At 45.0% G+C, this 22,435-nt stretch overlaps 1 protein-coding gene and 1 long non-coding RNA gene across 4 annotated transcripts in view; one reads left to right on the top strand and one right to left on the bottom strand.

Moving 5' to 3' along the window:
• PLA2G4A (phospholipase A2 group IVA) overlaps positions 1-22,435 on the bottom strand; it is a 772,031-nt gene that overhangs the window by 405,625 nt on the left and 343,971 nt on the right. For all 3 annotated transcript variants that reach the window (XM_063940241.1, XM_063940242.1, XM_063940243.1), the window contains one exon: positions 14,303-14,416. In XM_063940241.1, coding sequence (XP_063796311.1) covers positions 14,303-14,416 — 114 coding nt within the window. The remainder of the gene's footprint in view (positions 1-14,302; positions 14,417-22,435) is intronic.
• LOC134957967 (uncharacterized) overlaps positions 1-22,435 on the top strand; it is a 254,116-nt gene that overhangs the window by 7,369 nt on the left and 224,312 nt on the right. The window contains exon 2 of the long non-coding RNA XR_010186817.1: positions 14,341-14,411. This is a non-coding gene — a long non-coding RNA (uncharacterized LOC134957967). The remainder of the gene's footprint in view (positions 1-14,340; positions 14,412-22,435) is intronic.

Raw genomic sequence — 22,435 nt, 5'->3', positions numbered from 1 at the left:
CCTGTATGCTCCCATCAAGATTGGGTATCCTGCTTCCAAGCAGACTATTGCGCGTTGGCTCAGAAGTACGATTCAGCACGCTCATACTACGGCTGGATTGCCGTTACAGACGTCGGTGAAGGCCCATTCCACTTGGAAGGTGGGCTCATCCTGGGCGGCTGCCCGGGGGGTCGCGGCATTGCAACTTTGACGAGCAGCTACAGATGTATCCACATTTATCTTGACGGTTAATAGGATTAACTGTGACTGGCCAGTCAGACTTAATCCCCTGCTGTATTGTTCTCTGTATTGTATTGCAGTTGAGAACAATAGCTGAAGGGTTTATGCTAATAAGTCATGCTGTGACTAGGCACAGAAAACTACTCAAGATAATGGTGGATACATCTGTACTTGGTCGGGGTCAAACACATGTGCAAAATTCTACAAGTTTGACACCTTGGCCGATGAAGACCTCAAGTTCGGTCAATCGGTGCTGCAGGGACATCCGCACTCTCCCGCCCGTACTGGAGCTTTGGTATAAACCCCATGGTCATGAAGTGGACCCCAGCATCCTCTAGGATAGGGGTGGGCAAAATACGGCCCGCGGGCCGGATGCGGCCCGCAAACCGATGCTGCCCGGCCCACTGCCTCCCACCAGCGAGCAATGACAAGCGGCCCGACCGGCTGAGCTGCTTGTCATTGCTCTCCACTGCAGTACCTCCAAGCTGCCAGCGGCGCCTCTCTCCCCTGCTGCTCCTGCTGCTGCGTTGTAGCAGCCTCCTCCAGAGTCCCCAGTGACAACGGCTGTGTTCAGCCGAGAAGGGGGCGGGGTTACGTGCCGAGGAGGGGGCGGGGCTACACGGGACCTCAGGGGGCGGAGCTACACGGGACAAGAGCCAGACTGCTACAGATCCATCCTTCCTGCCACTGCCAGCCAGATCAGTAAGTTAATGGGAAAAGTGAAAGAAAGTGTGTGTGTGTGTGTGTGTGTGTGTGTGTGTGTGTGTGTGTGTGTGTGTGTGTGTATTTGTGTGTGCGGGCAGTGGCGTCAGACTGTTTTTAGGTTTGGGGGAGAGATCTTTAGCTCTCGCTGTACCAACCCCTCCCGTGTTCTGTCACTATGTCACCCCCCCGTGTTCTGTCACTGTATCACCCCCCCCCCGTGCTCTGTCACTGTCACCCCCACCGTGTTCTTTCACCCCCCCTCCCCGTGTTCTGTCACCGTGTCACACATTCGTGTTCTGTCACTGTCACCCCCACCGTGTTCTGTCACACCGCCCGTGTTCTGTCACTGTCACCCCCCTCCCCGTGTTCTGTCACCGTGTCACCCCCACCATGTTCTGTCACTGTCACCCCCCTCCCCGTGTTCTTTCACTGTGTCACACCCCCGTGTTCTGTCACCGTGTCACACATCCGTGTTCTGTCACTGTCACCCCACCTCCCCGTGTTCTGTCACTGTCACCCCCACCGTTTTCTGTCACTGTGTCACACACCCGTGTTCTGTCACTGTCACCCCCCCTCCCCGTGTTCTGTCACCGTGTCACCCCCACCATGTTCTGTCACTGTCACCCCCCCTCCCCGTGTTCTTTCACTGTGTCACACCCCCCGTGTTCTGTCACCGTGTCACACATCCGTGTTCTGTCACAGTCACCCCCCCCCCGTGTTCTGTCACTGTGTCACCCCCACCGTTTTCTATCACTGTGTCACACACCCGTGTTCTGTCACTGTCACCCCCCCCCGTGTTCTGTCACCGTGTCACCCCCACCATGTTCTGTCACCACCCCCTCCCCGTGTTCTTTCACTGTGTCACACCCCCCATGTTCTGTCACCGTGTCACACATCCGTGTTCTGTCACTGTCACCCCCCCCTCCCCGTGTTCTGTCACTGTGTCACCCCCACCGTTTTCTGTCACTGTGCCACACACCCGTGTTCTGTCACTGTCACCCCCCCCTCCCCGTGTTCTGTCACCGTGTCACCCCCTACCATGTTCTGTCACTGTCACCCCCCCCTCCCCGTGTTCTTTCACTGTGTCACCCCCCCCGTGTTCTGTCACCGTGTCACACATCCGTGTTCTGTCACTGTCACCCCCCCTCCCCGTGTTCTGTCACTGTGTCACCCCCACCGTTTTCTGTCACTGTCACACACCCGTGTTCTGTCACTGTCACCCCCCCTCCCCGTGTTCTGTCACCGTGTCACCCCCACCGTGTTCTGTCACCGTGTCACCCCCACCGTGTTCTGTCACCGTGTCACCCCCACCGTGTTCTGTCACCGTGTCACCCCCACCGTGTTCTGTCACTGTGTCACCCCCACCGTGTTCTGTCACCGTGTCACACCTTTCCCCAGGGGCCATAAGACACTGGATAATTTGCTTGCTGCACAATAATTATCCTAAATAAAATGTTAATGTGTAAAAAGGCTCTCTACCTGCCGTAATGTGTGTAAAAGGGGCTCTACCTGGTGTAATGTGTGTAAGTGGCGCTGTGTGGCGCAATTTGAATAATGGAGACTATTGTGCAGCCTAATATGAATCTGTATTATTTTTTGCCCACACCCCTTCCACATGAAGCCACGTCCCTATATTTTTGGCAAGTGGGGCGAGCTGCTATTTTGTATGTGGCCCTCGGATACTGACAGGAAATGTCAAGTGGCCCCTCAGCTGAAATAATTGCCCACCCCTGCTCTAGGACGTATGAGAAAACAGGATTTTGATACCTACCGGTAAATCTTTTTCTCCTAGTCCGTAGAGGATGCTGGGCACCCGTCCCAGTGCGTACTTTACCTGCAGTTTTGTTTATTAGAGTTACACATGTTGTGTTTTATTAGTTTCAGCATGTTTGCTGTAATTGGTTAATGCCTGATAGCGTGTGTTATGTTGAATGCCATGTTGTGCAGCATGGTTGAGGTGTGAGCTGGTATGTATCTCACCATTAGTATTAAAGTAAATCCTTTCCTCAAATTGCTGTCTCCCTGGGCACAGTTCCTATAACTGAGGTCTGGAGGAAGGGCATAGAGGGAGGAGCCAGTTCACACCCATTGAAAAGTCTTAAGAGTGCCCATGGCTCCTGCGGAACCATCTATACCCCATGGTCATGAAGTGAACCCCAGCATCCTCTACGGACTAGGAGAAAAGGATTTACCGGTAGGTATCAAAATCCTGTTTTTAACCTCTCAGGGAGTTAACTAAAACCGAAATCACTGCACTCAACAGAGAATTATAGTTTGTACCGACGAGCACTTTTGATGACTTCCAGTGGAGGATAGACTCGCATCAATTCTCAAGACAACTCCGCATTAAAGAATTCTTTGAGAAACAGCCTTCGCCCCTTTCAAGAACACAAAGCATTGTCCCTGCATGCTGCACGCCGGGGCGGGATGACGTCACAGAGCTGCGACGCGCGACTCTCTACGCTTCTCCGTCCCAGCCGTTGCCTAGCAATGGTAAAACAAATTAAAAAGTGAAACACCCTTCACCCCTTTCAAGAACACAAAGCATTGTCCCTGCATGCATTAGAACTAAATCACAGTTTGACCCCACATCAAACATGTCCATTAAATGTTAAAACCGTGCGCTGAACCAAATGCCTGTCGTACAATTCCAGTACACATACAACAATTTGACTAAAGAAGAACGGCAGGCATTGCAACAATTAAGATCATATGAAGACATCGTAATCTGCCCCGCAGACAAAGGGGGCGGGGTAGTGGTCTTAAACCTTAAGGACTATAAGGACAAAATCTATAATCAACTGAGTGACCCCTCTGTTTATGAACTGCTCCCTGGAGATCCAGTTATTGATTATCAACGAGAGCTGGAAGAGATCTTGAGCAAAGCAGTAAAAGATCATATTATTTCTGAGGAAGTACATAAAAACCTTACACAGAATCATCCAGTTTGCTCTGTTCTATATATTATCCCCAAATTACGCACGGGAAAAAATGGGTAGGCAGATTATATCGGCCAGGGATGTAATATATTGCAAAGTGTCAAAGTTTTTGGACCATTACCAGCAACCAGCTGTACAAAGCAAGACTATCTATTTAAAGGACACGACTACCTTTAATAGGAAATTATTAACTTTACCATCATTACCATCTGATTGTATCCTGTGTACTATGGATGTCATATCATTGTACACCAATATTCCCTATGATAAAGGGATTCTAGCCATCGAAAAGCTCCTTGAGGAAAATCCACTATACAACTGACCCAACTTGCAATTTTTCTTACAACTGTTAGAACTCACATTGAAGAGAAATTATTTTCTATTTGATCAGAAATGGTATTTGCAGCGCCGGGGGTTGCGCAATGGGTTCTTGCGTGGCCCCGGCGTTTGCAAATGCATATATGTTTATGATTGAGAATAATTATTTTTATTCTAATCCAGGATTTGTGGAATATATAGTGTGGATTACCCGCTATATAGATGACCTCTTCCTCATTTGGCGAGGTACACAGGAAGAACTTACTCAAATGATTTTGTTTATAAATGAACAAGACGATATTATTAAATTCACATTTGAGATTAGCACAGTGTTAACTTTTTAGATGTACTTGTAACTTTGGACGATGGGCAAATCATTACAAGTCTCTATAAAAAGCCCACAGACAGTGCTTCTAGCCAACATCCTACTCCTTTCATTAAGGGGCTACCGTTTTCCCAATTCCTGAGGGTCTGCAGGATTTCAAGTAACAAGGAAAATGCGATTAAGGAAATCGACAGGATAGTTCAGGATTTTTGCATGAGAGGATATGATCTGAAAGAAGTATGCAAAGCTAAAAACAAGGCTCTGAATCAGACCAGGGACAGCCTGATACAGGGATCCTATAATGTTAATAGAATACAGGATAAAATGATCTTTGTTCAACAATACCATCCTTCCAGCAATGGACGGATGCAATCCGACAAAAGACTGTGGCCGATTGTATAGGGCGACCCAGACCTGAAATCTTTAAAAAATCTGTCCCTTATGCCAAGCTACAGGAGAAATAAGAATCTCAAAGATCTTCTGGTACAGAATGACATTTCAAACTTACAAGGATCCATGACCACTAGGACATTTTTGACAAAAAAAACGGGTTGTTACAAATGTACAGGTTGTACGACCTGTAGGTTTATGGAAACAGGTTCTGATTTTACACATCCACATAATGGAACACGTATACCAATTAAACATGTCCTAAATTGTACCAATAAATTTGTGGTATACTTCATAAGGTGCCCATGTGGTTTAATGTATGTAGGGAAGACTACAGTGACATTCAAAGAATGGATGGCGACACACCGCATGTCAATCAGAAAAGCATCGGAGGGTTGTACACAGGAACAACCAGTGGCCAGACACTTCAAATTATTTAAACATAGTTTAGCGACTTTACGCTACAAAATTATTGATTATGTTCCAAGTAGCATTAGAGGGGGAGACAGAGGAAGAAAGCTCCTACAGTGTGAGGCACGCTGGGTTCACAGATTAAACACTGTCTCCCCTTATGGACAGAATGAAAACACTGGCTTAAACAGCTTTCTGTGATTTAACCTTAGCTTAGATCTTATGGACTGAATGTATACTCTGGCTAAAATAGCTTTCTGTGACTTGACTTTAATTTAGATCTGTTATTTAATTGCTTTGGATGAGATCCTGTTTCTTTGGAGGTAAAAGTTAAGATATAGCTTTGTCTTTGTGTATTACAGCACTTATTGCTACAATATCACTATTATTGTTATTAAGTACTGCGGTTATATAGCATGTACTTGTTTTCTGTTATGAGTCTTGGAGTTATTGGAGCTCTGTTTTCTAAGGCTGTATTTATACTGTTGCCCCTTGGAAAATGCTAACAGGAGATACTCTCATTAATGTTAGTATAAGCTCTCCTGGTGTTTTATGTATGTGTTACGATTTTGGTGAAGGCACTTTTTAATTTGTTTTACCATTGCTAGGCAATGGCTGGGACGGAGAAGAGCAGAGAGTCGCGCGTCGCAGCTCTGTGATGTCATCCCGCCCCGGCGTGCAGCATGGTGGATCCTCACTTCGGCACTTGGTGAATGTTGTCAGGCTCCGGAGCCTTACCTCCGGCGGGTGCTCCTGCGGGCTACCGTCACGCTGGTTGGCGCGGCTGTGGCGGCAGGGAGCTGCTGGCGGCGGGTCCTCCTGGATGGATGTGTGGCTGCCAAGGGCCGGGGGGGCCGAGGGTCTGGAGAGCCGGGCGCTGCGGCGGGGATCACTGCGGTAAGGTCCTCTAGTGGTGACACAGTATAGTGTGTCAGAGACAGAAGCTGGCTAAAGCTGTGTGCTAACAGCTAAGTATGTCTCCTGTGCTGGGGGCAGCCATGTTGGAGACCAGAGTATTACCAATAAAGTTCCCAATCTGTGTCCAGCCAATCCTGCGTGTTCTCCCCTTACAAATGAGGGCTGGCTCAGAGGGAGAGTGCCAGTGCTTCAAGTTACCTCCTTGTGAAAGGTTCTCCGGCTCTGTGCTCCCAGGTTACTTCTGGTTCGCTGGTCCTGGTTGCTCTCATCCATCGGTTACCTAAACGCTGCTGCAGTCCTGTTGTCTAAGTCCGTTGCCACTCGTGGAAGCGCTCACGCGGTCCCAGGTTGTAGAGGAGCTCCAGGTGCTAATGGCAGTTCCCGCAGATGTCTTTATTTCTTCAAAGTCCAAGTTCTTCAGCCTCGTCTTTCAATCACAAACCACAGTCTTTATTTCTTCAAAGTCCAAGTTATTCAGCCTAGTCTTTCAATCACAAACCACAGTCTTCATTTCTTCAAAGTCCAAGTTCTTCAGCCTCGTCTTTTAATCATAAAACACAGTCTTCATTTCTTCTGTACCAGAGTTCTTCAGCTTCACTCTTCAAGTCATTTAACCATAGACTCTAATTCTTCCAGTTTCTTCTATTTCTCCAATATTCGTGTACAGCCTGATTATTCATTAAAACTACAGTTATCTTCCTACGAAGTCCTCCTTTTCTTTATGCCCTCTAGCCATCGTTAACACTTAGTTTGGCTTCCACCCCATGAGGAGAAATTACATTCAGCCACCTCGTTCACTCTCCTCCACAGGTAACTGTCCCTTCAGCCAAAACTCGGTTGTCGGAACCCCAACTTACGCCGAGCGTGACAGTAAGCACTGGCCCAATGGATCCGGCAAGTGGGCAGGCTAACGAGGGCGATGCCTCTGTGGATATTCTGTCTCATCTAAATAAACAGGAGGCCATGCAGGCACAGATTGTACTGTTCATGCAGAATATGTCCACTCGTTTGGATTCTCTTCACGCAGCCATTTCCACATCTCGGACTCCGGTTCCAGCTTCCAATCCGCCAGCACCTAATCCTCTAGTGTCGATTCCATTTCCTCGTTTACAACTACCGCCAACCAGTAAATTTGACGGTAGTCCAAAGCAATGCCGAGGGTTCCTCAATCAAAGCGAGATCCAGTTTGAGCGTCAGTCAGCTAACTGTCCATCTGATCAGACCAAAATCGCATACATCATTTCACTTCTGACCGGACCAGCTCCGGATTGGGCTTCACCCTTATGGGAGAGAACTGATCCCATACTCTCGAATTACCCGGAATTTGTGGCAACTTTTCATAAAATCTTTGACGAGCCAGGCCGGACCACCTCTGCCTCTTTGGAGATTCTGCATCTGCGTCAGGGAACCTGTTCCGTCGCCCAGTACGTGATCCAATTCCGTACTCTTGTCTTCCTAAGTGGACAGGAATGAAGAGGCTCTCATTGCCGCCTTTTGGAACGGTCTCTCCGACAAAATTAAAGATGACCTGGTCACTCAGGATGTGCCAGTTAAGCTCGATCAGTTTATTTCTTTATGTAACAAGATTGATCTAAGATACAAGGAGCGATGTCTTGAGAGAACAAGGTTCAAGCGACCCAAACCTTGGGCCTGTCCCACTCCTAGACCATCCTCACCGTCTACTGAAGAACTCATGCACGTCAACTGCTCTCGTCTCACCAATGAGGAACGTCAAAGACGCAGACAGGACAACCTCTGCATGTATTGTGGGGCGGCCGACCACTTTGTTAAGTCTTGTATTCAACAACCAGGAAACTCCAGCTCCTAGCTTACGCAGGAGAGGTTAAGCTAGGAGCATTCGCCAACCAATTTACCAGGAAGGAATCACTGTTGGCTGTATGCCTGGAACTTCCCTCTACCTCCCTTCATGTTACAGCACTTTTGGATTCTGGAGCTGCAGAAAGTTTCATTACTTCCGCCTTAGTCCGACAGTCTGAATACCAACCATTCGTTTGGAGCGAGCTATCTCTATCACCATGGTTGACGGAAGTTATATCCCTGAAGGGATCATCACCCACCGTACAGTTCCTCTGAAGATGAAAATTGGTATTCTCCATTCTGAAGTTCTCTTTCCTGGCAATTCCCAAAGCCTCTCAAAAAATAATTCTAGGATTCCCGTGGTTACAGGAGCACAACCCCTGCTTGGATTGGCAAATTATGGATGTACTCGCTTGGGGGGAGTCGTGTTCTCAAAGCTGTTTATCCACCGTCAAGCCACTCCTTACCCTATACTCCACTGATCTCCCAGACGCCTATCAGCCCTTTCTGGACGTCTTCAGTAAGCAAGGGGCGGATACCTTGCCTCCCCACCGAAGTTGGGACTGCCCTATCAATTTGCTGCCTGGTAAAACACCTCCCAGAGGCCGAACGTATCCTTTATCTCTCCCGGAAACCCAAGTGATGTCTGAGTATATACAGGAGAATTCGGCCAAAGGGTTCCTTCGCCCTTCCTCTTCTCCAGCCGGGGCAGGGTTTTTTTTTTTTGTTAAGAAGAAAGACATGGGCCTACGGCCTTGCATCGACTACCGGGGCCTCACGAAGTTACAGTTAAGAATAGATACCCCTTGCCCTTGATTCCCGAACTATTTGAACGAGTAAAGGGGGCTACCATTTTCACCAAATTGGACCTGCGTGGAGATTATAATCTTATACGCATTCGCACAGGAGACGAGTGGAAGACTGCGTTCAATACTCGCGACGGGCATTACGAATATCTGGTGATGCCCTTTGGATTATGTAATGCTCCAGCAGTCTTCCAAAATTATGTCAATGAATTATTCTGAGATCTCCTCTATAAGTGCCTGGTTGTATATCTGGACAATATTCTAATATTTTCCAAAGATCTGAAAGTCCATTGGGAACAGATCAGAGAAGTCTTGAGATGTATAAGGGAAAATCTACTCTTTAGTAAACTGGAGAAGTGCACATCTGAGGTTCCCCCCATCCCTTTCTTAGGTTACATCATTTCCGGGAGGGAATTACAGATGAATCTTGCCAAAGTCCAAGCAATCAGAGATTGGACCCTTCCTACCACTCTGAAGTGAATCCAGCGTTTTTTAAGTTTCGCCAATTTCTATAGGAAGTTTATTAAAGATTATTCCTCCATCACTGCCCGATTACAGCACTAACAAGAAAAGGGTCTAATTCTGCAGCTTGGCCACCTGAGGCACAAAAAGCCTTTTCGTTTCTAAAAGAGGCCTTCATGTCTGCTCCTATCCTTCGGCAACCTCATCTCAGTCGTCCTTTTCAGGTGGAGGTGGATGCTTCTTCAGTAGTAGTGGGGGCCGTCTTATCCCAGTACTTCGAGAATCAGAAAGCTAATACTTGTGCTTATTTTTTCCGAAGATTCTCTCCGGCAGAACAAAACTACGCCACTGGAGAACAAGAATTGCTTGCCATAAAACTTGCTTTTGAGGAGTGGAGGTACTTGCTGGAAGGAGCTCACCACCCAATCTCAGTAACCACGGATCACAAAAATCTTTTATATCTTCAGACCGCCCGATGTTTAAACCCACGGCAAGCCAAGTGGGAACTGTTCTTCTCCCGTTTTTCTTTCAAGCTCAGTTATCGTCCAGGGTCTCTTAATCGGAAAGCAGACGCGCTCTATAATTCAATGAGTTCAGATGAGTCCGCAGATCTTCCGGACAGACAATTCATCCTAGATCCTGCCTCCTTTGCTGCAACTCATACTGCTTCGCTTCCTCCACCGAGAAAAACCTTAGTTGCACCAGAACTCTGAAAAAGACTGCTCACGTGGGCTCATACCTCACCATGTATGGGACACGGAGGTAGCCTCAAGACTCTTAAGTTCATCCAATGCTCCTATTGGTGGCCTCATCTGAAGACGGATGTTTTGGAATTCATAGCTGCCTGCCCAAAGTGCGCCCAACATAAAAGTCCAAGAGGATCACCATCGGGTTTTCTTCATCCGCTATTGGTTTCACAAAAACCCTGGACACACATCTCCATGGATTTTATAACTGACCTAACTGTCTCCAGAGGACGAAACACCATTTGAGTCATTGTGGACCGATTTTCCAAAATGGCGGACTTTGTCCCACTCACAGGTCTTCCAACCGCTCCACAACTATCAAAATTTTTCATATCAGACATCTTCCGGTTACATGGACTTCCACAAGAGATAGTTTCCGATCAAGGTCCTCAATTTGTGGCTAAATTCTGGAGGGCACTGAGTTCAGCTCTTGGAATGGAATTAAGTTTCTCCTCTGCATACCATCCCCAAACGGATGGCCAAACTGAGAGAGTGAACCAAGACTTAGAGACTGTCCTACGAATCTTCATGTCTTCTTCTCAGGACGATTGGCTGGACAATCTTCCATTTGCTGAATTTGCTCACAATAATCTCTACCATTCCGCTACCCATTCCACACCCTTTTATGTGAATTATGGACTTCATCCACATGTTCCTGCTTTCCAATCTCTTCCAGCTCTCAAAGTACCTGCCGCAGATATAGCCCTACAGCAATTCACTAAAATGTGGAAACAAGTTCATGAGGCTCTGCTTAAAACATCCAATAAATAAAAAAAAATTGCAGATCGGAAACAGAAGGCTGTCCCTAGTCTCAAAGTGGGTGATCAAGTCTGGATTTCTACTCGAAACTTAAGACTCAAGGTCCCTTCCAAGAAATTTGCCCCCAGATTAATTGGACCATATCCTATTGAAACAGTATTGAATCCAGTAGCATACAAAGTGACGTTGCCTCCATACTTGGAAATCCCAAATGCATTTCACATCTCCTTACTGAAGCCTCTCATAGTTAACCGTTTTCGGGCTGCGCTTCCTAGATCTCCCAAGGTGCTAGCTGCTCAAGGATAAGAATTTGAAGTTCATAGGATCCTTGACTGTCGTAAAAGATATGGTCGTCTCCAATATCTTATTGATTGGAAGGGATATGGACCGGAAGAAAGATCCTGGGTTTCTGAAGTTGACGTCCACGCTCCAAGATTAGTCCGGGCCTTTTATACCAAGAATCCGATGAAAGCACATGAGTGTTCAGAGCCCACCCTAAAAAGGGGGGGTACTGTCAGACTCCGGAGCCTTACCTCTGGCGGGTGCTCCCGCGGGTTACCGTCCCGCTGGTTGAAGCGGCTGCGGCGGCAGGGAGCTGCTGGATGCGGGTCCTCCTGGACGGATGTGCGGCTGCCAAGGGCTGGAGGCCGAGGGTTTGGAGAGCCGGGCGCTGCGGCGGGGATTGCTGCGGTAAGGTCCTCTAGTGGTGACACAGTATAGTGTGTCAGAGACAGAAGCTGGCTAAAGCTGTGTGCTAACAGCTAAGTATGTCTCCTGTGTTGGGGGCAGCCATGTTGGAGACCAGAGTATTACCAATAAAGTTCCCAATCTGTGTCCAGCCAATCCTGTCTGTTCTCCCCTTACAAAAGGTGGCTGGCTAAGAGGGAGAGTGCCAGTGCTTCAAGTTACCTCCTTGTGAAAGGTTCTCCAGCTCTGTGCTCCCAGGTTACTTCTGGTTCCCTGGTCCTGGTTGCTCTCATCCATCGGTTACCTAAACGCTGCTGCAGTCCTGCTGTCTAAGTCTGTTGCCACTCGTGGAAGCGCTCACGGGGTCCCAGGTCGTAGAGGAGCTACAGGTGCTAATGGCAGTTCCCGCAGACGTCTTCATTTCTTCAAAGTCCAAGTTCTTCAGCCTCGTCTTTAAATCACAAACCACAGTCTTCATTTCTTCAAAGTCCAAGTTCTTCAGCCTCGTCTTTTAATCATAAAACACAGTCTTCAGTTCTTCTTTACCAGAGTTCTTCAGCTTCACTCTTCAAATCATTTAACCATAGACTCTAATTCTTCCAGTTTCTTACATTTCTCCAATATTAATGTACAGCCTGATTATCCATTAAATGACAGTTATCTTCATACGAATTCCTCCTTTTCTTTACGCCCTCCGGCCAACGTTAACACTTAGTTTGGCTTCCACCCCATGAGGAGGAATTATATTCAGCCACCTCATTTACTCTCCTCACAGGTAGCTGTCCCTTCAGCCAAAACTAGGTTGTCGGAACCCCAACTTACGCCGAGCGTGACATATGTATATATGTAAGGTAAGATTTTGGTTTGTTTTATGTCCTGACGAAGGTTTTTTTAATAAAACCGAAACGATGACTGCTATTTAAGGGCATATAGCCTTCTTTTCTACGCTTATAAAGTCCGGAGAGTGCCGTCTCTAACTATTATATACTGTGTGTGTATATATATATATATATATATATATATATATATATAATTTTTTTTACACTTTTTTTTCCCCTCAATTAACCTTGGAAGGAGTCGGGCAATACTAAGGTCATGAGTTCAACTCCCACCACTGTGTGGAGTTTGTATATTGTGTGGACTTTGTATGCATGGGTATCATTGTAACATAGTAACATAGTATCTAAGGTTGAAAAAAGACAATTTCCATCGAGTTCAACCAATGTGTGGTCTCCTATGCACGATTATTTTGTAGAAAATTTTGACTGAAGTTGATGACTGCCGTTACGTTTTACCCCTCTTTTTTATAATAACCATAGTGCGTGACTATGCATCGTAACCCTGGATATCCTTATCCATTAGGAATTTATCTAACCCATTCTTAAAGGTGTTGACTGAGTCGGCCATTACAACTCCCTCAGGCAGGGAATTCCAAACACGTATCGTCCTTACCGTAAAAAAGCCTTTACGCCGTATTGTGCGGAATCTCCTCTCCTCTAACCTGAGCGAGTGTCCACGAGTTCTCTGTGTTGATCTAACCAAAAACAGGTCCTGCGCAAGATCTGTATAATGTCCCCTTATATATTTGTAAATGTTGATCATGTCCCCTCTTAATCTCCTCTTTTCCTGTGTAAACATGCCTAGTCTTGCAAGCCTTTCCGCGTATTCCAGCATCTCCATACCCTTAATTAGTTTGGTCGCCCGCCTTTGAACCTTTTCTAGCTCCAGGATATCCTTTTTGTAGTAAGGTGCCCAGAATTGTACACAGTATTCAAGGTGTGGCCTCACAAGTGATTTATATAACGGGAGTATAATACTCTCGTCCCTAGCATCAATTCCCCATTTTATGCATGCTAATATCTTATTAGCCTTCTTTGCTGCAGTCCTACTTTGGGTACTACTGCTTAGTTTGCTATCTATGAGGACACCTAAGTCCTTTTCCAGTACAGAATCCCCTAATTTTACCCCATTTAGTAGGTAGGTGTTATTTTTGTTCTTGTTACCACAGTGCATTACCTTACACTTGTCTGTATTGAAGCGAATTCTCCATTTCGCTGCCCAAGCTTCTAATTTACCTAAGTCGTTCTGAAGCGACTGAGCATCCCCCTCCGCATTTATAACTTTACACAATTTGGTATCATCTGCAAAAATTGACACCATGCTTTCTAGACCTTGTTAGGTTGTTAATGAAAATATTGAACAATAGCGGTCCTAATACTGAGCCTTGCGGCACACCACTTAGCACTTCAGTCCAGGTTGAAAAAGATCCATTAACCACAACTCGCTGCTCCGTATTATCTAACCAGTTTTTGACCCAAGTGCATATTGTGCTTCCTAGCCCTGATTCTTGTAGCTTGTATCATCCAAGTACTTTGTTTTCCTTCCACAATCCAAAAACATACTGGTAGGTTAATTGGCTCCCAACAAATATTAACCCTAGTGTGTATGTTTGTGTGTATGTACATGCATTTAGGGCAGACTTGACAGGCCGATTTGCCGTCAAGATGTAATCTAATCTAAAGATATATGTAACATTGCAGTTAGAAGCTGATTAACCGGTACTTTATCTCTCTTCAAGGCTTAGTACATTTGCCCCCAGAAAAAGAACAATATTTGGTTTGCATAAATATAACTCAACATTTTATGAAAGATACTGCAAATACAATACGCAACGCTAATTGAGAATACAGACTGTTTCCTTATCGTATCTAAATGTTTAAAATGTATGCACAGTACATTTCATTTTAGCCTTAGTTTATGTACTTATTTTTTTGACTATATTGTGATTGCATTGCTTACCTTGTTAAATGTAAAAGGAATTTCTGTTTTTTGTCCAGGCTTCAAGGATGAGATCTGAAATGTTGTTGTGCCCAGAGTTTCATCCATCACATAATTAGCATCCATTAAGGTAATCTACAAAATAAAAAAATAATATTGCATTTGAAAAAGCTATCCGGAGTAACAAAAACGTCTACTGTGGAATTTTGCAAAATTTGCAAAAATCTCAAAAGAACTTTTCACGTTGTCATTATGGGGTATTGTGTGTAGAATTTTAAGGTAAAAATTAATTTATTCCACTTTGGAATAAGGCTGTAACATAACACAATGTGGAAAAAGTGAAGCGCTGTGAATACTTTCTGGATGCACTGTAGTTTGCATAATTGCTTAATTTCAGCTCCTCCATTAATTTGTCCAGCTACTGTAGCTTTCCAAAATCCCAATTAGGGGAATCACCTGACTCAGTGTCTGAGTTCACCTCATAGGTGACTACCTTGAAGAATTTCAACACCTTGCACAAGAAAGAAAAGTATTCTCCACTGAGCTGGACTAAGGTACAGATGAAGCCACGCTCATCTAGCCATCTCTGCTGCACATAGGCTTATTAATTATTAATATTATTATTTATTAATTATTAAACTTATTAGCATAAGCCTTTAATTTTTTGTTCACAGCTGCAATACAATACAGAGAGAACAATACAGCAGGGGATTAAGGGGGTCATTCCGAGTTGATCGCACACTGACGATTTTCACAGCGCAGCGATCAGGTTACTACTGCGCATGCGTTTGCACCGCAATGTGCACGCGCATCGTACGGGTACAAACAGCATTGTTGCTGGGCAATGCTTCTAGCGACAAATCCATTTGCACGGGCGTTTGCAAGGAGATTGACAGAAAGAGGGCGTTTATGGGTTTTAACTGACCGTTTTCTGGGAGTGGTAGGAAAAACGCAGGCGTGTCCAGGCATTTGCAGGGCGAGCACCTGACATCAATTCCGGGACCGGACAGGCTGAAGTGATCGCAAGGGCTAAGTTCAGACCTACTCTGAAACTGCAAAAAATATTTTCATCCCGCTCGGCTGCACATGCGATCGCACACTTGCAAAGCGAAAATACACTCCTCCGTGGGCGGCGACTATGTGTTTGCATGGCTGCAAAAAGTAGCTAGCGAGCGATCAACTCGGAATGAGGGCCTAAGTCATTACAACAGGGGATTAAGTCTGACTGCCCTGGCTCAGTTAATCATATTAAAGGGACAGATGAGCATGGCTCCATCTGTACATACCCCCTCCTCTCTCAATGTCATGGCTTGTTGTATAGCTCTGGATGCTTTTGCTGTCCCTCTATCTGCTGAAGCATAAAAAAGGCGGAGTTCCATCTTGTTACCCCCTCTTGCCTCAGGTGGTGGCAGGGCAAATTGAACTGTTCTTGTAGGTGCTGCAATCTCGAAATGCCAAAAATGTCCCCAAATTATTCGGGCTATAGACAAAATATCCTGCACACCCCTGTCATTTAAAAAAACAACTGTACCACCTAGTTGATCGCAAAACAGGGTGTGTGTTGGAATTCACCTAGCTGTAATCCTTTAACATTATTTATGGTATTATCAGAAATCAGAAAACTTGAGGAGTCCAAATGAAGTAAGCCATGGTGCTATTCCATCCCTTAGTTTTTGTTAGAGGTTGTCAGTGGTATGCCTCTTAGTGAAGTCGGAGATACACAGAGCAGCCTGCCTTTGAACTTGCCGGCATTGTTTGTTAGAAACTGCTTCTACTAAAGGTGATTTACACACTCAGTGGGCTGTCACAGTCATGAAATCTTTAGTTTGCCCTCTACTGCTTGTACACATATCTGTGGTTAAGTTAACAGTGGGTGCAAAGGCATTTTGTAGGCCAATAATCAGGTTTTGTTCAATGTCCTGGTACAGCCAAAGAATGGCTTTTCCGGTAAAATGGAACCAAGATGGAATTTGCTACGGGCAACACAGAACCTCAATTAACTGTGTAAAACTCACTGCATTAATGGAGGATATTGGATACAGATCTAATACTAAAATAGCCGTCATGAAGTCAGTGATCCGCAGTGCGACTGGGTATGAGCTGTCATACTTGGTTGCTCTTTCAGAGGATTGTTTAACACTCAATTGTTTTGTGAAACTACTACTAGCAGTCTTCTTGGTTCACTTCTGGGATGAAGAACCACCCTCAGCAGCAGAAGCAGGCCTAGTGCTCAAGGATTCTTCAGAGGAATCTTGGAAATGGGAGGAGTCACCTAGCCTAACAAATTGGATTCAGAACTGATAATGTCAAATATTACCTTTAAACATAAGCTATATACTATTACGGACTAAGTACGCTATTGGCGCACTGATTACCGTAGGGGTACGCACTTAGCGTAGCAGACGCTAGGCCATGGGCGCGACGCATGAGCAACACGCACGCTCACGGATTCACGCTTCGTATCAAGCACGCTATAGGCATACCGAGTACCGTACTGCTACACTATTGGCGTAGCGGACGCTGCGCCGTGAGAGTGAGACACGAGCGGCGCAGACGCTCACAGAATGATACACAGTAAACCTTATTAATAAAACACAGTATGAATATGCTTATACTCTAAACCTTAGTAGTCAAATACTACAATGATGTAACGCTTAAAAACCTTAACAATGTGTATGCTGTTTGAGCGATTAAGACGCTAAGAAAAGCCCTTTGCAGTAAACAGTGAAAACACAAGACCTGGTTTGGATTTAAAACCGCAGCAGTTCTAACACTGCCGTGGATTGTTTAGAGCAAACGGGAAAAACACAATACAAGTTATACACTACAAACTAACATCAAAATCTAACACAATAACAGAGAATAATATGAACAATAACAAACAAGAGTGAACAAATTGAAACGAATGGCGAACAGAATGGATAATAAAATGGCTACAGAGAAATATACATACGTGGGGATGATTCGCAAGCGCGTCCTGGATCCAGCCCTCAGCATTCAGAGAGAAAGCCTTCAGAGAGAGTGAGTGTCTGGCCAGGCAATGGTGGTCTTTATATACACAACATACATTCACAATACAATGGTCCCTATAATCTCATTGTTCATTGGACACAGGAATGTGTCTCCACATTATAGCAAAGGTCATAGGTGGATTTGAACAGGTGGGCTGTGTCTTTCTCCAACTGCTCTGGTGGGAGGTATCCTCAGGATTCCCGCCGCATGTGTAATTTACAGCAAATACAATATATGTTCATAAACTACTTTTGCACATAACTATACGCAGGAGCGAGCGATCCTTTCCTAACCAACACCGAAATGTTACCCTTAAAATATCCTAAAGCTGGATACTAGACACCACCTTTCAATCTTTATCTGACCCTTCCTATCATGCAAAGAGGAATCTCTCTGTCCAGGAACCGTTTAAACTAAACATACTCGCTGACATTGTCTAGGGGAATATTAGCTATAAAACACACTATATGGGTTAAATATGCTACGATCGAGTCGCACGCTACACGCTTACAAACTCCGCCGTAAATACACATTTCATGCGCACGAGATGCTGTTGCGTCCCTTACGCAACTTGCGGGTATGTGCACGTACGGGGGAGTGGGTGCACGAGCAGCGCGTGTGTGCATGAGGGGTTAGTACAAGGCATATGCATCATGATATTTTTCGACTTTGACAGTCCACCCTTTGGCAGTCAACAATAACTGCCACTTATCTAAACAACTAAGCAGAAAAATATATAATACCGTGAAATACCTATATATGATTGGGTGTAAGGAGGAGAGGAGAAGGTGGGAAATGTATGACCTAGTGGGATAGTAAAAGCATGTATGTATGAAATTCATGTCTGAGGGGTCATGTATCATCGTGCCGTACATGTTCTAAAATAAGCTTCGAGGTATTGCGAAGTATACATTGAATCCTTCTTATCCCGTATTAAGGGTCTGTAAGTGGGCTAACAAACTCTACCGAGCTCTTTTCGGCTTTTAGTTCCAACAAATGGGGTGCACATTAGTTGATGATACATGATGGGGGAAAATATGTGAGTGCTAATATATATGCCTATATTACCTGTCGACTATGTGTGTCACTACCTGAAGATCGTAGAGATGAAGATAAGAAACATGCGTTATAAATGCATTCATATGATAATGTATGTGATTGTCCTTGGATGTCTTGTTGATGTCTTGTCCGGGTGCTGTATCTTTGCTGTAAGTGGCAAGCAAAGTTTTTTTTCAAGTGTCCATAGAAAGTTAAAGTCTCTAAAAGTTCATCAAATGTCTGTGAAAAAGTTCATCAATGGTCTGTATAAAAGGTCATCAAAATCTTCTTCCGAGTGGATGTCTTTTTACCTTGGAGAAAAACAAAGGAGAAACGGGTGAAAGAAACGGACCGTGGAATCACGTCTTATCACAGCATTGTCTCGATTGATGGGTCATAAATTAAACCAGTTGTTGTTACAATGCCCTCGCTCCTCAAACTCATCAATTTGGTACTACGCTTGCAATTCATTAAAATCCGAACACATCTAAATATCAAACCAATCATTATGACAACTCCTAGGATACACAAGAGGAATTTCCCTACATTAACGATAACATTTTGGGCCCATTCTCCTAAACCTGAGAACCAATTGCGTGGGTTCAACCATGATACCCAGTCGGTCAGTTCATTACTCACAGAAGTAAGGGTAAGGTTGTGCCTCCTTCGGAACTCCCACTTCAATTGCAAGATATCGTCCATCTTTTGATCTATGACCTCGGTTGGGTCATCAGTGCTGTTTGTGATATACGTACAGCACTTTACACCATACTGAGTTGCTAGGGTGACACAATACCCGCCTGTCACCGCTGTGATGTAATTTAGAACCATCCTGTGCTGGATCAGTTCCGTTTTGTAAGCTTGCAATTCTCTCCCAGTATACCTGAAGGTGTCATCATACATCTCGGTGATATTGTCTATCAGGTTCGCTAGCGCAGTTATATACCTAAAATTTATAACTCCCCTGGCGGTACGGGTGATATCTAGCGCGAGTAGGAGTTGAATCCCGGTGGATTCGTGGATCAAATCAGAGGCTGCATGCTCTGTCCTATCTATAAGGTGTCTCTTAACAATGTGTTCGTAGTGGGTGTGAGAGTAAGGAGCTTGAGCATTACGGTGAACGTCTTTCATTTTATCATGGGTAATGGTCATTACTTCTGGCAACACTCTTCCAATGTAACACAATCCCTCTGAGTTTGGGGCAAGCCACTTATACGCCTTCCTCCCACATATGAAATATGCATCATCGGGGAGGACATATGGGACAGAATATGACATCACCATATTACAAACCTTCCAGGTGAAAAATCCTATCCCTAACTCTCATTTGTCTAGTACACGTATCAGGCTGTATGATATGCGCACAGTATCCTGGTGATACTTCTCCAACCCGCATGGTCCTACTTCCTAGAGTGTACCTATATTGAAAATATCTCCCACCGTTGGCTATTTGGCGTATAAGCTCTGAGTCTATGGGCATTCTATCGGTTCTGTGTGAAAATGCCATGGTTCGGTTGTTCCATGTCACTTCCCAATTTCCCGGTTTTCGGGGATTGGAAATGTTAAAACATATTAAGGACCTATCCACATGATATTGGTGGAGCTTCAAACTAGGAGGCCTAGAAATATTAAATTTCTTGTCCACCAGTCTCCCACCCCTTAATTCAAGTACCTCATCTATCGTTAAAGAGTATGGCACTAGTCCTGACTTTCTATGACCTTGAGGTACTTGTGAGCACACCCAGCATTCCGTTTGGTTTAAAACCTTACCCACTAATGAGTGATAGTCACTCAATGGATGACGGTCCATGTTGATATTAAGGCTGGACTGACATCTCTGGATGCACCCGTCCTCAACTATGTTTTCACAATTCCTACAAATACAATTCTCTTCAGCTAACAATCCTTCACAATGTCTCCTATTGTCATGGCTACCAGATCGTTTTCTGAGACTCGCCTTTACTCGGTGATTGTGTTGCTCTTGGAATTCTACGAATCCATGCTTGTCATCAGAACCCATTCCAGATCCTTTCTCGACCTCTCTGGTACTCTCACCGAAACAGACTGCTCTAGTCAACAACAGGGTCAACAGGAAAACATGGAATGCAGTCTCTTGGGGCAAGTCCATCTTGCAGGAGGAGAAAGAAAGAGTGGTAATGGGGGTAAAGAAAATAATTGAAGGGAAAGAAAATTGTTACGATAATTGTCCTCTAATCTTGTTGTTCTTCTTCTTGCTCAGATGCCGTCTCAACAGTGCTGCCTCTCAGTCTTCCCAAAACGAACACTTCAGTGATACGATATTCTTTCCGAATCAACGACCTTTCTAAAAGGAGCATAAATCTTGCATTATCATTTGTTTAACTGTTGTGTGATATACCATCCGTAAAACATGACAAAACAAAAAGAGAGAGAACAATAGAAAAAGAGAAAAATTGTCAGATTTCCGTTCACCATCAGGCTGTCACACCAACATGTCCATCGGTATCTCTGCACAGTCTCCCCCACCAGTATGTCCACTCTCCACCCTCTGTGCGTGGCCAGGCACAATGATGCTGGTAAGATATACTGGGGTTGGGTAGACCTCTGAAAAAGACCTAGTAGACATGTGACGTTTGATCTGTAGTTCTGCTGGTGAACGTCAGAGATGAAAAGGAAACATTTAAAGATAAATCACAGAGTTTACCTGGCCGCCCCTGTGTCTACAAGGAATGACCTACCAATTACATCGACTGTAACCTCAGGCTTACTATCAAGGCTAACAATCAACTTCACTGGCTGCAATTTACAGGTGCGGCCCAAAATGTTTCCTATATGATCCCTGATTCCAATTACGTGTGTCATACAGTGTGTCATAACTTTGCTCGTGTTCTTGTCTAGGAGGTCTGACTTTATGTGTGCTGTTACAGTTGCTGGCATAATGCCCATCCCTTTTACACAGATAACAAACCCTTGGCTTCCTCCATGTGCCAGGGGCTGGGGGTTTTGGTCGATTTGATGCCTCTTCTAGTGCTTGGATGCTCATCATCATCAACCGCTCTCCCTGTGCTTCCCTGGCTCTTTGGATATTACGGTCATGCTCGATAGCGGACTCCCTTAATGCAGCCACCGAGATACCTCTCCAGTTAGGTTGAGTGGTCTGTACCCTTGTTCTCAACACTTCTTTTAAACCTTCCATTAATACGGACACCGCTACCTCTCTATGATGTACACTTTCCTCAATGTCCGCGATCCCAGTGTATCTAGCCATTTCCTCTAATGCTCGATGGAAATAATCAGAAGCAGTTTCACCTTCTTTTTGTCTAATGGAGAAAATTTTGTTCCACTTGACAACAGTTGGGAAATATACTCCTAATTGCAGGTTGATCTGTTTAACATTCTCCTGATTGTATTCCTCAGTGAGAGGTACTACTGCGTCTAACTTACAATCAGTGATGAATTTCGCAGGGTCAATATTGGAGGGTAGACATACCCTCAGCAATGTCCGCCAATCTTTATTATGGGGTTCGGCGGCGTTTCCTAGTTCTTTAATAAACCTTTGACATGCGGCTAAATCTCTCCTGGGATCGGGAAATTCAGACATAATTGTCCTTAATTCTGTCCGGGACCAGGGGCAATGCATTGCAATGTTCCTGACGGGAGTGACTCCCAGAGCGCTAGTCTTTCCATTTGGGACTGCAATCACCCTGACAGGATTAAGTTCAACTACACCATCTTGTGTTGACTCTACAATGTGAGGTGCAATTGTCTGTGCATAATGTACAATACCGTACTTACCTGTGGACACGACCTCACCTGACCCTCCGTTAGGGGGCTTTACTACTGCCTTTACCGATTGGGCCGTGCCCACCTGGGTGTCTTGTATGGTGGCTGCTGGAGAAAGTGCCGACATCGTGCTGGGCTCACTTTCTTGCTTGTAATCCTGAGGGAAGTTTAACATGGGGTGCAACTTGCACGGGTTAGAATTTGTACATTTATCAGTTTTATTCCTATCGTCATTAACACATTTATTACGTTTACTCTTATTGTCATTAATACATTTATTAAGTGCACTATTATCATCATATTCCAGTATGCCATTCTCTGTAGCCATTGTTTCTCCAGTCG

Source organism: Pseudophryne corroboree, chromosome 9 (assembly GCF_028390025.1).
Source record: "Pseudophryne corroboree isolate aPseCor3 chromosome 9, aPseCor3.hap2, whole genome shotgun sequence".
In the NCBI taxonomy this organism is placed as follows: domain Eukaryota; kingdom Metazoa; phylum Chordata; class Amphibia; order Anura; family Myobatrachidae; genus Pseudophryne; species Pseudophryne corroboree.
The sequence above is the reverse complement of the archived record's forward strand: the minus strand, read 5'-3'. Positions and strand labels throughout refer to the sequence as shown.